Raw genomic sequence first — 14,582 nt, 5'->3', positions numbered from 1 at the left:
GTGTATTTCACATCAAATGGCAGCGATGCATATTTTGTCAATTTTTTGAGAAAGGTGAGAACGGTAAGGTAGTCTGGAAAACACTGCCTTTGTCAAGGTTGAAAGAAGTAATAAAGTTGGATTCCTTTAAGGTCTATAGTTCGGCCAACAGCCTCCTGTTTCATCATTATAATCCGGTGATTCGGTTATTTGCGGTTTAAAATCTATGAAAATATTCCCAAAATATACTGTTGCCACGTAATGTGTTCTGCGGGAGAGTACACATGGCAAAAACAGTTTTAAAATAGATTTAAAAACGTGCTAATTAATCACTTAAAAAAAAAAAGTCCCTTATGTCTTGCACTTGTAGAAGATGACAGCATTTTTCACACCAAGTGTCTCTGTGCTTTCCTTCTCTCTCGCTCTGTCTGTCCCTGCAGTATTCGTCGTGGTTACCAGGTGTATAAGCAAGTGTGTTCAGCCTGCCACAGTATGGAGTACCTGGCCTTCAGAAACCTGGTGGGGGTGTCGCACACAGAGGCAGAGGTTAAGGCCATCGCTGAGGAGGTGAGACTCAGAGGGAGTTTTACATGGATCACATAACCAGTATTTTACAGTACACACATTTAACAACAAATCTAAACAGTGTCATTGTTTTTAAATTGTTTTTAGAATTGAACACTTCTTTCTGCCAGTAGGTGTTGACACCCGGCTGAATCTGCTGTTATATCCTAGGCCGTACTTTAAAGCTGTCTGGTGTGTTGTGTTCAGATTGAGGTAGTGGATGGCCCTGATGAGACTGGAGAGATGTTCACCCGGCCAGGAAAGCTGTCGGACTACTTCCCAAAGCCCTACCCCAACCCTGAGGCAGCCCGGGTCGCCAACAACGGAGCGCTGCCTCCAGATCTCAGCTACATTGTCAATGCCAGGTAACTCCCAAAAGACAGAAACCTACCCAGGACAGAAAGAGAGCCAGGAAGTCGCCTTGAATCTACATTTCCTCTGGGTTCACTTGTTGTGTCACCCTGCTCCCCTCAGACATGGCGGAGAGGACTATGTTTTCAGCCTGCTGACAGGATACTGTGATCCTCCAGCGGGGGTGACGGTGAGAGAGGAACTCTACTACAACCCGTACTTCCCTGGCCAGGCCATCGGCATGGCCCCGCCCATCTACAACGAGATATTGGAGTTTGAGGACGGTAAGTAACGATGCAGCGCGTGTATGTACTTAATCTTCTGTTTGATTTAACTGGTCCCGCAAATTAAACAGTGAGGTGTGCAGAGATGTAGAGCACAAGATAAGAAAGATAAGAAAACCTTTATTTGTCCCACAGTGGGGAAATTGTGTTGCTGGTAATCCATCACATGTATTTCTTGTTGTATGTAGATTACGTTTTCAGTTTGTCCAAAGACATAAAAACCTTTGGTAATGTACAAAGCAAAAGTTTTTCAGGCATTAAATACACTTTAGAGAGAGAAAAATGATAGAAGATTTAACCGTTTCACCCACACCAACCGTGTCTCTGAGAGTGTGTTACAGTTAGCTGAAATAAGTCTTTGGACTGAAGATTGTTATATCTGTTGCCATAGGAACCCCTGCCACCATGAGCCAGGTTGCTAAAGACGTTTGTACGTTCTTGAGGTGGGCCGCCGAGCCAGAGCACGACCAACGCAAACGCATGGGACTGAAGGTACAACCCCCACACTCTCAGCCCTCTGAATACTGATATTATCTCCAATATGTTACCTTTTATTTTTCCAATGCTTTGAGAAGCTTTGAGTGTTTTGGTTTAACAGACGAGGCCATCATTTCAAATGTTATTGTAACACAAGCAGCAATACAAGAAATTTTCCTGAATAAAATAGTTTTTATTGTCAGTACTAAATCCGTAAATACGATAACGAATCTGACTAGTCATTTGATGCCAGCTGATCCTGTTTCTGTTGTTATAGTTTGCTGGGCTTAAAGGACTCCGGCAACGTGCGAATCTCTGGCGTACGGCTGTGAGATGTGTAAATTTGGGAACTTTCATGTAGATTTAAATTTTTGAGTCTAATAATTTCACCTACCAATCATATGAGAGAAACGCAGCTCTAACTAACACTTAAAGTACTTCAAGATTTCTGGGGTATGACTATTTTATAGAAATAAAGTCCACATGGGATTTATTTTTGATGAACTAGGTTTGACCAATTATTAAACTTCCACCTACCAATGAAACGAGTTCTAGCCAATCAGATGCAAAGTAGGACGGGTCCTTGCCGTAACATGCATCATGTGTACATATACATACATATACACCCTGTATACATGGTGTGTTGTATATCTGTTTCAGTTATCACCGTTTTGAATGTCATTGATGTTCACAAAAAGATTTTGTTGACAAATATCTGTCTTTATTGGTGATAAATTGAACATAACAGGCAAAAACGTTACATAAAATGATGTTACAGAACCATTATCAACTATAAGAACCATAACTAGCAAGTCGCACACATATAAAGGCTTCATATGTGTAAAACTAAAAAAATACACACAAGACCACAAACAAACAAATTAACTACAGCTGTTCTGATATTCCAGACCAGTCTGAAGCCTTTTGGCCAGTAACCCCCCCTCACATTTCATCAGTGTCCCATATCAAAACCAACAACAATATACAAGTGCATGAACAATGAACAGGAATTAATCACAAATTATTACAATAATACAGTAGGCTACCAATGCAATAATGAATGGGTACAACATGAACATATGAATTAGGAAACGTCTGCTCGTTTTCAGCCCCAAAGTGGATCAGCTGCTGTGTCCTCCTGTGTGATACAGGGCGGTATATGTTAAGCACGTAGCGATGTATCATAGACCGTTTATATATATATATATATATATAGCTATACAATCTATGCGATGTATACACTCCATTTAAGGCAGAAATATGTGGGACTGTTGTGCAAATCAACGTTAGCGATTAGCGTTAGCATTGCAAGCTAGCGATTTTTAAAAAGTTTCAGTTAGGAACATGGTTGCAAGTATACATGCACAGGACTGCATAGACCACAAAACAAGACTGTCGTAACCTTTTAATCATTTATTTAAAGCTGAAAGTACTTACATTTATGTGTCTCTCTGGTCGATGGGCAGCCATTGATGCCTGTGTGTTTTCAAGTGAGGCCGCGTCCACACTAGGTTGCAAGGGCCATACAGCCCTTGGTCAATCCCCTTCCCCTAGGCCGCAATATATATTGGGACAGAACTAGGTCCCGCGTGAACGCGCACAAGCTAGGGGAAGGGGGAAGGGGAAGGGGTAAGGGGAAGGATCGGGATTCAGCCTAAATCTACTCAGATCACTGATCATCTACAGTCTGTTGTTAATTAAAATCAGCAACAGATCGCCAGCTACTCTGTCATAATTAAAACAACTGGAGACTGTTTACCAGCTGATATGTGGGTCTATTTATTTTATTAAATCGGAATCGCACCACAGTGTTTTTGTCACTTCCTGTCCAGTCTGAAGGCTGCTGGAATCGGCTGGAAACTGACGTTACCGCAGCTTTCTGTCACCGCCCCCGCTGCTGCCGCCTGCTCTCGTCCACACCAGGCGAGAACGAGCCTACAGATTCTTTGTGTTGCTGTGTGTGTGTTTCGCTCTGCTCACTCACACAGAACACTGAGAAGAGAACAGCTCTCTTCCTCTCCCTCAGTCACTCAGGTCCGCGGGTCTTTTCCGTTAACCCCCCCCCCCCCTTTGTCTCTCTCTTACTCACTCAGACACACACACATTCACACATACCTGGTGTGTAACTAAAAAAAAACAAATCGCACTGATCATAAAGTTATATTGAGTATGAAAACTCTTGTTCATTACATTTTACTTCACAATTGCAACCGCACGTGTTGTATTCATTGTTGCAAAACTTGTTCTGTATATAGTTCGTTTGTTACCATGACAACACCATTGATCTGAAGCTCAATGCTGATGCTGTCATGGAAATAGTTTTCTAATCAGCAATTAATATAACAATTTCTGATCAACTCATATCCATTGCATGCTTAAAATAACATACCGGTTAAAGCCCCGCCCATTTCAAGATAACCCAACCCACTTCTGGGTCAAATATGCTCCACTTCCGGGTTAGGCCCCGCCCAGTCCGAGTACAGATACAGCTGATTCGGATGGTTAACAGATACAGATAATGCTGGACTCGCTCATCCCTAATAGGGATTCACCTTTTTTTCTTCTTTTTTTTCTAATTATTCTATTTCCAGTTGCTGTTGGGCGCCGGCATCATCATCCCTCTGCTCTATTACATGAAGAGACACAGGTGGTCTGTGTTGAAGAGCAGAAAGATCGCCTACAGGCCTCCCAAGTAAAAGGACACCAACACACCCCTGCCCGGCTGCGTTCAAAGACCCCACAACGCTCACCTCAAAATGATCATACGGACAAAGAACAACTGACAAACACACATGCCTTTTTAACAGCGGGAAGATAAATAAGAATATATATAGCATGTTTCTAGAGAAGAATGGTTGTTTTTAGTTGTTGCCGTGGTAGAACAGATTATGTGACAGCTTTTCTTATATCTGGAATAGTGGTGCAAGATTATGTCAGAGTTGTGGCGTTCTTGAACGCACCCTCCACAAAGTTAGTTTGTCTGAGCTGCATCGAGTCATTACTGGCAGCAGTTCAGGTCCTCACACCTCGTATCAGACACTTTGGCACAATTGACTGATACGTCGATTGACTGCCCCATCTTTGTAAGATATTCAACGATCACACAAGCGCTGAGAAATGGTTGCCGTCAAAGTTTGTAACATGCTGGGTGTGTGTGTAAATCCACCCCCCCCCTCTCCGCAAAGCCACTTTGTGGATGCAATGCAACCTCTGAACCTCTGTTTTACTGTACAAAATAAATTATCTTAAAGGAAATGTTGGCATTTGGTTTTGTTTCTAGCATCAGGAGACAGTATACACACAAACACCCTCTACATGCCGCCCGTGTTATCATTTCTGTCTGAGGCGTTAAAACTGCTTGTGCTTTGTCATGTACATATTTAATAAAGTGCCGAATGAACAAACGTTTTTTATGAGGTTGTTCCTTAAGGAATGAATCCTTTGAGAATGTGGGAACTAATCAGATCGTTCTGTTTCCTGCCTTTTTTTTTTTTTTTTTTTTTTTTACAAAACTATAAGAAGAAAAATAATTCCCAAACAAGTTCTGAGTTCTAAAAATGTTTTATTTCTAGCTTTCATCCTTTTAACAAACAACATTCACAATACACTCAACCTCACTGACAGACACACTGACAACTGCTTGTGAAGCTGTTCATTTATCTGGAATCTTCCCTTAAGAACTTAACCTTTATAACTTTATGGAGATAAACACCACTAAGTTAGTGTATAGTTATTATTTGAACTACGCAAACTGGTTCTGGGGAGTTTTCTGGAAAAGCCAAAAGAAAAGCCACACCCTTGAGATGGCAAACTGATTCAAGTTGAATGAAAAAAAAAACTTTTGGAGATAGCGAAAAAATGTTGATAATAGTTTAGGCTTCTGCTAGTCCCTCATTGCCAGACTTATCTCCACAGCTTTGGCTGCACCCCCACATACACTCTAACCTGAAAATCCAGAGTTCTTGCAAGAGCAAAATTGGAATTTGCTCTGCGAGTTACTGTGGCATAGAAATGCTCATTAACTATGCCCTTGTAGCCGAGCTCCACCAATCACAGCAGTGTATCTGATATAGGCGGGGCCAGAGGCAAACTGCACCAATCACATGTGTGAATCTGATGATGGCGGGCCAGAGGCGAGCTGCACCAATCACATCGATGCGTCTGATATAGGCGGGCCAGAGGCGAGCTGCACCAATCACATCGATGCGTCTAATATAGGCGGGCCAGAGGCAAGCTGAACAGATGACAACAGTTTAATCTACCAGTTAGCTCTGCTAAGCGCATGGGAATCTGATGGGTAAATGACTTTGGGAAGGAACTGGTTTTGGTGGAGCATTTGTACCCTGCAAAAGAATACAATATTATACAAAATACATTATTAATGAAGTTAACTGTTTCCAATACAGATACCTGAGGTGGACACATAGTTAAACAGCATTTGCTCCTACCAGTGTATCGCTGTGTGTACTTTGTCCACAGCAATCCCACCAATTAGTTCCAAAACGACCCAGTTAGAGGAAGTACCTTCAACATAGGCTCGGTAAATCTTTACAGTCATTTCACGAAAGAACCAAGCAACACTAATAATAATAATAATGTATACTTTATTGATCCCGCAAAGGGAAATCACAAAGTTTTCACTCTGTTGTTATTGCACACATTACACACAGGCCTGAGTTACACACATGCTCAGTACCTATACATGAGAGTGGGGGGGCTGCCTATGGAAAGGGCGTTTGATGCCTTGCTCAAGAGAGCCTTGGCAGTACCCAGGATGTTTCTTCTGTGAGTTTGTACCGTTTGGGCAGTTGGCTCATACAATTAAAAGTAAAATTGAAGTAATTCATAAAAAAAATTCAAATAAAAAACAAAGTTATTTAAAAATTAAATCATGAACTGGGTGAATCAAGATCGCTATTTTAACTGGCCGCTTGTTACGCTAAGCTAAAGTAAACACCTTGTTGCTCCGGTTTTCACTTAACACACACACACACACACACACACACACACACACACACACACACACACACACACACACACACACACACACACACACACACACACACACACACACACACACGAGATTGATTGCCATCTAATCAGCTCAGTCTCAGAAAGAAAGTGGCCGAGTGTTACGTTTTAACACAAAGCATTTAACTGTCTTCCACACACCATCACACTAAGGCTGAGTTAAGATGGCCTCCCCTTCTGCTTGTAGCCATAACATCCCTACGTCCATCTTGCCTTTCATTGTGAGATAAATAAACAAGTGTGCAGTTAGTTTAAAGCGGCTTCAGGCCTTCATTAGGAGCTAATCTGGTTGTGAAAAGCTTTTCCTCCCCGCTGCTTCAACCTGCATTCAGACGTTACGAGCTTCATCTGCATCACAACACACGCAGATTAGGCTAATGGTATTAGTGCATCTCACCGGATCATCATTATTGCCACCATTATCATTATTATTATTATTATTATTATTTGATTAAAGCCATCACATACCTGTAACAGAAGGATGGATATTTAGTGTGAAAACTGAACTGATTTTCTACTTTGGTAATTCAGAAGAAAAGGATAGAATTATGCTTTGTGTTTGTGTGACACTGGTGACAGTTTTTAAAAAGGCTCCTCATCCTAATCTCACACATACACTCATACAGTGTATCACATGAGGGAAAACACACAGACAGACAGACACACACACACACACACACACAGACACACATACACACACACACACACTCACATACACACAGAGTGCATCTCACTATCTTTATGGGGACCCTTCACTGACATAATGTTTTCCCTAGCCCCTTACCCTAACCTTAACCATCCCAACCAAAGGCCTAACCTTAACCCTTACTACCCCCACCCTAACCTTAACCCTTACTACCCCCACCCTAACCTTAACCCTTAGCCCCACCCTAACCTTAACCTAACCTTAACTCTTACCCCCACCCTAACCTTAACCTACTTTTAACCCTAATGCTAAAACCAAGTTAACCCTTAACCCTTAAACGGCCCTTTAGAGTGATGGGGTCCAGAGTTCTGGGCCCACAAAGCTGTCTGGACCCCACAAGTATATTGTATTCACGGTTTTTAGACCTCCTGAATGTAGTTAAACGAGAACACGCACATATACACACACACACACACACAAACACAAACAAACAAGATGTTTTTTGTCTCCTGCATAGTTTGCAAATACTCTCTTTTTGCAGAGTTTTTAAACTAAGTAAACTATAAATTTACTTGTAAGCTGTCTCTCAGTAACACACACACACACACACACACACACACACACACACACAGAGCAGAGATTAGCTGCTGTATGGAACCTCGGGGAATCTCATTCACATGGAAAACCGCTTCTTAATTCTAATTGGTGGCCGGTGTAAATCCTCGACTCCCATTCAAAGCAGCAGTCAGCAGTTTGTCTTCCTGCTGCTTCACATGTACCTCAGACTCATTCACCTTCTCAGCTCATAGTAGACAACGGCTCCACAGTGTAGAGCATCATCGTCTTTATTCAAAGATAATTGGTTTATGGAGCTTTTTTTTTGGTTTTGGTTGTGGTCAGTAGTTTTGTCAAAACACCAGGGGCTTGTTTCTGCTCTCAGTGCTTTTTATTTATCAGTAAGGCAGATCAATCATTATGGCGTCCACTCTAGCTCCTGTGATGGCAGAAAGCAGGCCGGCGTTCTCCATTGAGCGGATTCTTGGTTTGGAACTGGAAAGACCTGGAAACTGCCTGAAACTCCACCGGCCCTGGGCAGGTGAGGACCAAACCCTTCACTAAAACTTTGTCTTGTACTGTGTCTGGTACACCAACTGTCAGTATGATATAAAGTATTCTGCATCTTACAGTGGTAGACAAATATTTATAATAAGAGAAATTATATTAGATAGATTTGACCCATCATTTCCTTTCCATGCATTTACAGTTTTCAAGTGCCAGTACTTCAACATTTTCTGTCTTTTTTTAATTTATTTTTGGGTCCTGGGACACGTTCCTATGTCCCAGTGTATTGTGTTAAAAAATATCTGATCACAAAAAAACAGACACAGTTGACAAGAAGAAAAAAATAGTTTGAATGTCATATTGTATAAGACACAGAGCAACAGTACTGTAACTGCATATACAGTCCAGGGTATATTTTGATGTAAAACCCTACTTATGACTAAATGTAAAACCCTACTTATGACTAAATGTAAAACAGAAAGTCTAAATCTTTTCAGAGTAAAAGTTGCTTTTTTGGAAAGCAGTCAATTTCTAAAAATGCTCTAAATTCTATAAATCTATAAAATCTTCTGAGCTCAATATTGCATTGCAATTTTCCCCAATTCGCCTACTTTACCTGTCATTTTTAGTACGTTCACTTACAATCATTTTCAGTTTTCCAATATCTTTATTTGCCAAATGTTGACAAAGAAAAGTCACAGTTTCCTCACAAAGCCTTCACAGGATTTATAAAAAAAAGTTTAATAACATTTTTGTACTTTTCTTTCGTACTGAGAAATTATGCCATCTGTTGTCTTTAAGATCCAGCTTAAAATGTTTGAATGAACCTTTTGGTTAAGGACAAGCAGAAACCAATTCCAGCCCTGCTATCATTCACCAGTTAGCTTAACAGCTGGTTTGATTTGAGAGATGATCTTATGGAAAGTTCACCATCCCTATCTCTATGTGTGGTGAAGGGTATGTGATAATGTGTGTGTGTGTGTGTGTGTGTGTGTGTGTGTGGGGGGGGGTTAATTCCACAGGCCAAGGGAACTTTATCATGATGCATAGTATCCTGATCCATGAAAAAACTGGCCTTTAAAAATAAAAATGTGCCTCCTTTAGTGGGAATTTAACATAGGGGGGTGTATGCTTATGCCCCGTGTATTTTAAGAAAGACAATTTAATTATTTACAATACAATAATCATTCACAAAGAAAATTGGTGTCCTTAAAAGGTTGGATTTTCCTAAATTTTTTTAATCAAGCATTAGCATTAAAATCAGTTTCCAAAAGATTTTGTTTAATTCTTCTTTTTAATCAACTTTACCATGGGTGTGTAAACTTATGCAAGCCACTGTAGTTCTTACGAGAAGCTGATGACATCGGAACAAGGCTCATTCAGTTTCTCTGGTGTCTCTATTGATTGTTCTTTAACTGTACACTAACTAAATCTGTGTTTCACGCACTTAAGGGATAAAGCACACAATAGGTAACAATTACATTTGTTTTTTTTGGAATGAATATTGAACTGATCACTGTAATGTATGCAATACCGGCTAATATTAACCCAATGAAATGCAGTTTCTTTTTGATTATATATTAATATGTGTAACATCTGTTATAGAAGTCTGATTTGATAGGACTGGAAAGGTCCCTTTTTCAGTTTAAAGTTAATTGGTCATTTGTCATACTTTACTTATGAGAGGTGTATAATGAGTGATCTGCTCGTCTTTTAATTTTGCCCATGCATCCAGAGATCGGAGCGGAGAAGGAGAACAGGGGAAACAGTTTGTGCGCTACACAACAACATTGTTATCAACAACAGCACCAACACCACCATCATCACCCCCAGCACCCCAACTCTCCCAGGTCGACATCAAACTGGTATATCGGACGCAGACCTCGCACCGCCTTCACCAACAGCCAGGTAATCAATCAATCAATCAACCAACCAACCAACCAACCAACCAACCAATCAATCAGTCTGGCAGTCTGGCAGTTAATCATTCAAATAAAGACATGCTAAGAAAGGATTGTCTTTCATTAAAACACTGTGTTTAGTTATGATAAAACAAAAACATCAAGGACATGCCTGTTAATCCCTCTCTTTTTCTGTGTGTGTGTGTGTGTGTGTGTGTCCAGGTGAATGTGCTGGAGACAGTGTTTCAGGTGAACCCTTATCCAGGGATCCAGCTGAGGGAGCAGCTGGCAGGGAGGCTGAACCTGGACGAGGACAGAATACAGGTTCACACAGCGCACGCACACACGCACGCACGCATGCACGCACGCACACACACACACACACACATAGAATTTAACCCTCAAATTGTATTCTGAAATTAAGATAGCTCTGCTGCTGTTACTCTGTTTAACCTCAAATACCTCGCTAACCCGCTGTATGTTTAAACCCAAGATACCAATTGCCAGGCTGAGTTTTAGGGGGGATAATGTGTGTTAAATGCACAAGACGTAATTATTAGAACATTTCCAGCCATGAAATATATAAAAACATACCGTACCACCATGACATATGTTAAGTATTTTTAGGTTTGTAGTCCCACTTCATTTGTTCAGAGTGCGTAAAGATGGTAGCCTAGGAATCCAGACCCAAAACAGGAAAGATTAAGGGTCTGGCATTGAGTAATGAAAGTCACCCATCCCGAGAGGCGGCACCAAGCATGCATTTGAAAAATCTCACTTCACGCAATTGGATAACACTACGACCAATCACTACAACACAAGGGGTGACGTATCCAGAGCGTCGTCATCTGTTCAGCGTGCCTCTGGCCCACCTACATTAGATACACCGCTGTGATTGGTGCAGCCCCGTTACAAGGGCATAGTTAATGAGCAGCATTGCTCAATGCTAGAGTAACTCCCACAATATCTCTGGATTTCCAGGGTATGAAGATGGCGTTTTGAAAGGAGAACTCCACCGAGTCCGTTTACAGGTGTTGGTTAATATACTGTCTGCCACCAGCCACAAAGCTTAATTCAATATCAAAACACTTAATACATTATCGTGAAATATTTAAAATAAGCAAATGAATTTGTTTTTTACCTTTAAGCATTTAATTATCACATCCCTCCTGATCCTGCCTCCATCTAATGGGTGTAAAAGGGTGCAGAAGGCAGGGCTCCAAAACCAGTCAAACCGTGGGATTCTCAAATGGTTCTTCGGTTGTCCCTGTTTCTATCTCAACTCACGCTATCAATATTTATAGTTTATCAGTGGAGAAGCGGTGAATCTTTGTAAAAACTACAGAAAAACTGGCCCTCTGCAGGGTGCCCGGTAAGAGCTTGAACCAGAGATGACTGACTTTGAGATCCAGGCAGATTGAATGAGATGCCAGATGAACGACAACCTGAACATGAAGTGGACTATGAAAATGCTCGTCAAGTTACATGTAAAGTTGGATGTGGATCAGAAAATCTAAGCAAATGAGCGAATGATTGACAGAACAATGCGCATATTGGCTCGAAAGACAGCGTCTTGAGAGAGAGAGAGAGACACAATGTCACGGTCTTTGATACAGTTTTAGTACTGTGCCACAGAAATACTAAAACCAAAAAATAAAGAACAAATTCTGGGTATATTCTAAGTAATTCTGAGTCTGAGAAAAAAAAGAAAGTCCCACATGTCGCAGTGCGAGACCTTCCTGCACAGCGCTGTGGAGGAGGGTCTGGCTAGTCCACACAGCATTCTGATAGGGAAAAAAACATGCTCTGGTTAATTGGTATTTCTTTCAACCAATCACAATCCTCTTGGGTGGTGCTAAGCGCCAGACAGAGCCATGGTACCTTGAACTTGTTTTGGGGGAATATGTGTTAATGTTCAAAAGTTCTTTTAGTTTTGCAACAGAAAACTGGACAGATAGTCCAGCTAGCTGTCTGGATTTACCCTGCGGAGATCTGAGGAGCAGTTAACAGTAGAATTACAACACAAAGAAAGCGGAAAGTAACAGACATTCGGCCGAAAAGAGTGACATATGGGGGGACTACTGGTGGATTTACCGGTAGCACCTGAACAATCGTGGAAGTAGGACGTCGTGGACATAGACTACTATCACGTTAACTTTGCTTTCTCTCTTTCTCAGATCTGGTTTCAGAATCGGCGGGCCAAGCTGAGGCGTTCCCTCAGAGAAACCCGTCTGCAGCTGGTTCAGACAGCCGTAGCTGACGGGGTCATAGGTCAACTGAAGGCAGAGGGGGGTGGGCGAGGCGGCCTGGAGCTCGCCCAGCGGCTCGCCTCTCGCATGCAGCTTGAGGTGGAGGAAGAGGAGGAGTGATGCTGATGAACTCGCCCTGTTTCTGGATGCTTGGATGGTTTCTATTTGTTTCTACGCACATAGTGACAAATGAAAGGACCAGTTCACTTCCAAAGCCTACCCAGGATTTATTGTTTACACTAAAAATAGCTTCCTCCATCAAGCGTACCGAGGAAGCATGCTATCTCTTGCCTTACAGATCAAACTGTGTTATGAGATCTGCTCTGGATCAGTTTGGGTCTTAACATGTGAATAGGTTTCTGTTCTTTAAACTGTACAAAGTCTAATTAAAACTAATTAAAGTATTTGAATATTATGTGTCCCTTGCATGACTTTGCTGTAGTACACATGAAGTCATTAGGCTGTATCAGTGTCATGATTGTTATCTAGGTTTTTAATGGCTTTTATTTTCTTCTAGCTTTACCCCTTTCCTTTATTGTGTTATATACCTTTTTGTGCACATTATGTGCTTTAATTGTTGTCTTTTTCATGGTTTCCTGCCAAATTCTACTCTGTCTGTAATGTTACTGCCTGTGCCTAAAGACAAGGCTGGTAGCCAGTACAGGAGAGAATACAGTTAACAAGGCTAGAAGTGTATGTCCTTACTTCTGTCTCTCAGTTTGGGTTCTAAAGTAAGCATGTTGTATGTACGCTCTTAAAGAGATTGTGTCCAGGTACATAGGTCTGAATTCATCTGTATTCCAAGGCATTTGATAGAATTAATCATGAACGATTGTTTGTAAAATGGCTAGATAGAGGTGCCCCTAACATGTTAGTGTGAATTTTAGTGTCTTTGCATGCCCATCACACGTTTCAGGTGAAATGGGACAATGTTGGATCTGCTCTATTCTGTGTTAGTAATGGAGGTATTTTGTCTCTTATTTAATTTAATGTTTATATGGATGAATTATCAAATCAGCTAAATAAGATAAAAATTGTCTGTCTTGTGGGGAACACTATTGTTAATCGTCATATGTATGCAGACGACCTGGTCCTGCCCTGTCCATACAGCGCTGGGCTGCAGACAATGCTGAAGGTGTGTTCTCAGATTGGCCTTGATCATGACATAAAGGATAACGCTAAGGAAAGCCACATAACGATAGTTAGAAGCGATAAGGACAGGAAATCAACTTTTCCGACCTTTTATTTGTCAGATAGTCTTTTTGCTGTGTGTGAGGAAACACATTATTTAGGTCATGTCATGTCCAATGACTGCACAAATTTATTCTCAAGCTAACATGCTTTTAAGGAGGATTTCTACGTGCTCTGACTGTTTGAAGTTTTCTTTGTTTAGAACCTAAATTACACCACTATATACTGCTCAACTGTGGTCAATATTTAAGCAAAAGGGTATGCAGCGGCTCAAGGTAGCACACAATGATGCAATGAGGCTGCTGCTTGGTGTCCCCAGGTGGCATAGTGCCAGTCAGCTGTGTCCACTAGAGTGCCAACCTGTGAAGGTTGTAAAAAATAAAATTCAAATTCTGACATCAACAAAGACAAAAACAGAAACAGAATTTTCATTTTATGTGAGGAAGACTCTTTCTCTCCATCGTACAAAACGTTTCTTGCAAGTGACCAGTAAGGAAGATGCTGAAGGGAAAGAGCATACGTTTTACTTAGGAAACGTAGTGGAGTGAAAGTGAAAGGTTCCAGAAATATAAATAAGAAAATAAAGATTTTTTTTTTCCTAATTCCCCTAACATAGCTGCTATATTTAGTAAGTTCACTTGCAATCATTTTCATTATTTGACAAATGTTGACAAAGAAAAGTCACAGTTTCCTCACAGAGCCTTAACAGGATTTATTAAAAAAATGTATGAACATTTTTTTTTGTACTGAGGAATTATGCCATCTGTTGCCTTTAAGATCCCCCTTAAATGTTACCATTAACCATTTGGTTAACGACAAGCAGAAACCAATTCCAGCCATGCTATCA

General features: G+C 41.0%; 2 protein-coding genes across 2 annotated transcripts in view; both read left to right on the top strand.

Annotated features, from left to right (window-relative positions):
* Positions 1-4,910, top strand: part of LOC117943845 (cytochrome c1, heme protein, mitochondrial) — a 7,193-nt gene extending 2,283 nt beyond the window's left edge. The window contains exons 3-7 of the mRNA XM_034870220.1: positions 420-546; positions 751-908; positions 1,018-1,178; positions 1,570-1,670; positions 4,247-4,910. Coding sequence (XP_034726111.1) covers positions 420-546; positions 751-908; positions 1,018-1,178; positions 1,570-1,670; positions 4,247-4,351 — 652 coding nt within the window. The 3' untranslated portion in view covers positions 4,352-4,910. The remainder of the gene's footprint in view (positions 1-419; positions 547-750; positions 909-1,017; positions 1,179-1,569; positions 1,671-4,246) is intronic.
* A 3,027-nt stretch (positions 4,911-7,937) lies between these two features.
* On the top strand, positions 7,938-12,699 carry LOC117943956 (homeobox expressed in ES cells 1-like). The gene is made up of 4 exons (XM_034870409.1): positions 7,938-8,428; positions 10,130-10,302; positions 10,518-10,619; positions 12,473-12,699. Exons 1-4 carry the CDS (start codon positions 8,308-8,310, stop codon positions 12,662-12,664), a joined length of 588 nt encoding a protein of 195 aa, XP_034726300.1. The 5' UTR covers positions 7,938-8,307; the 3' UTR covers positions 12,665-12,699.
* Positions 12,700-14,582: the final 1,883 nt, after the last annotated feature.

The sequence above is a fragment of the Etheostoma cragini genome, chromosome 4 (genome assembly GCF_013103735.1).
Source record: "Etheostoma cragini isolate CJK2018 chromosome 4, CSU_Ecrag_1.0, whole genome shotgun sequence".
NCBI classification, from domain to species: Eukaryota; Metazoa; Chordata; class Actinopteri; order Perciformes; family Percidae; genus Etheostoma; species Etheostoma cragini.
This window is presented reverse-complemented; position numbering and strand designations above follow the sequence as displayed.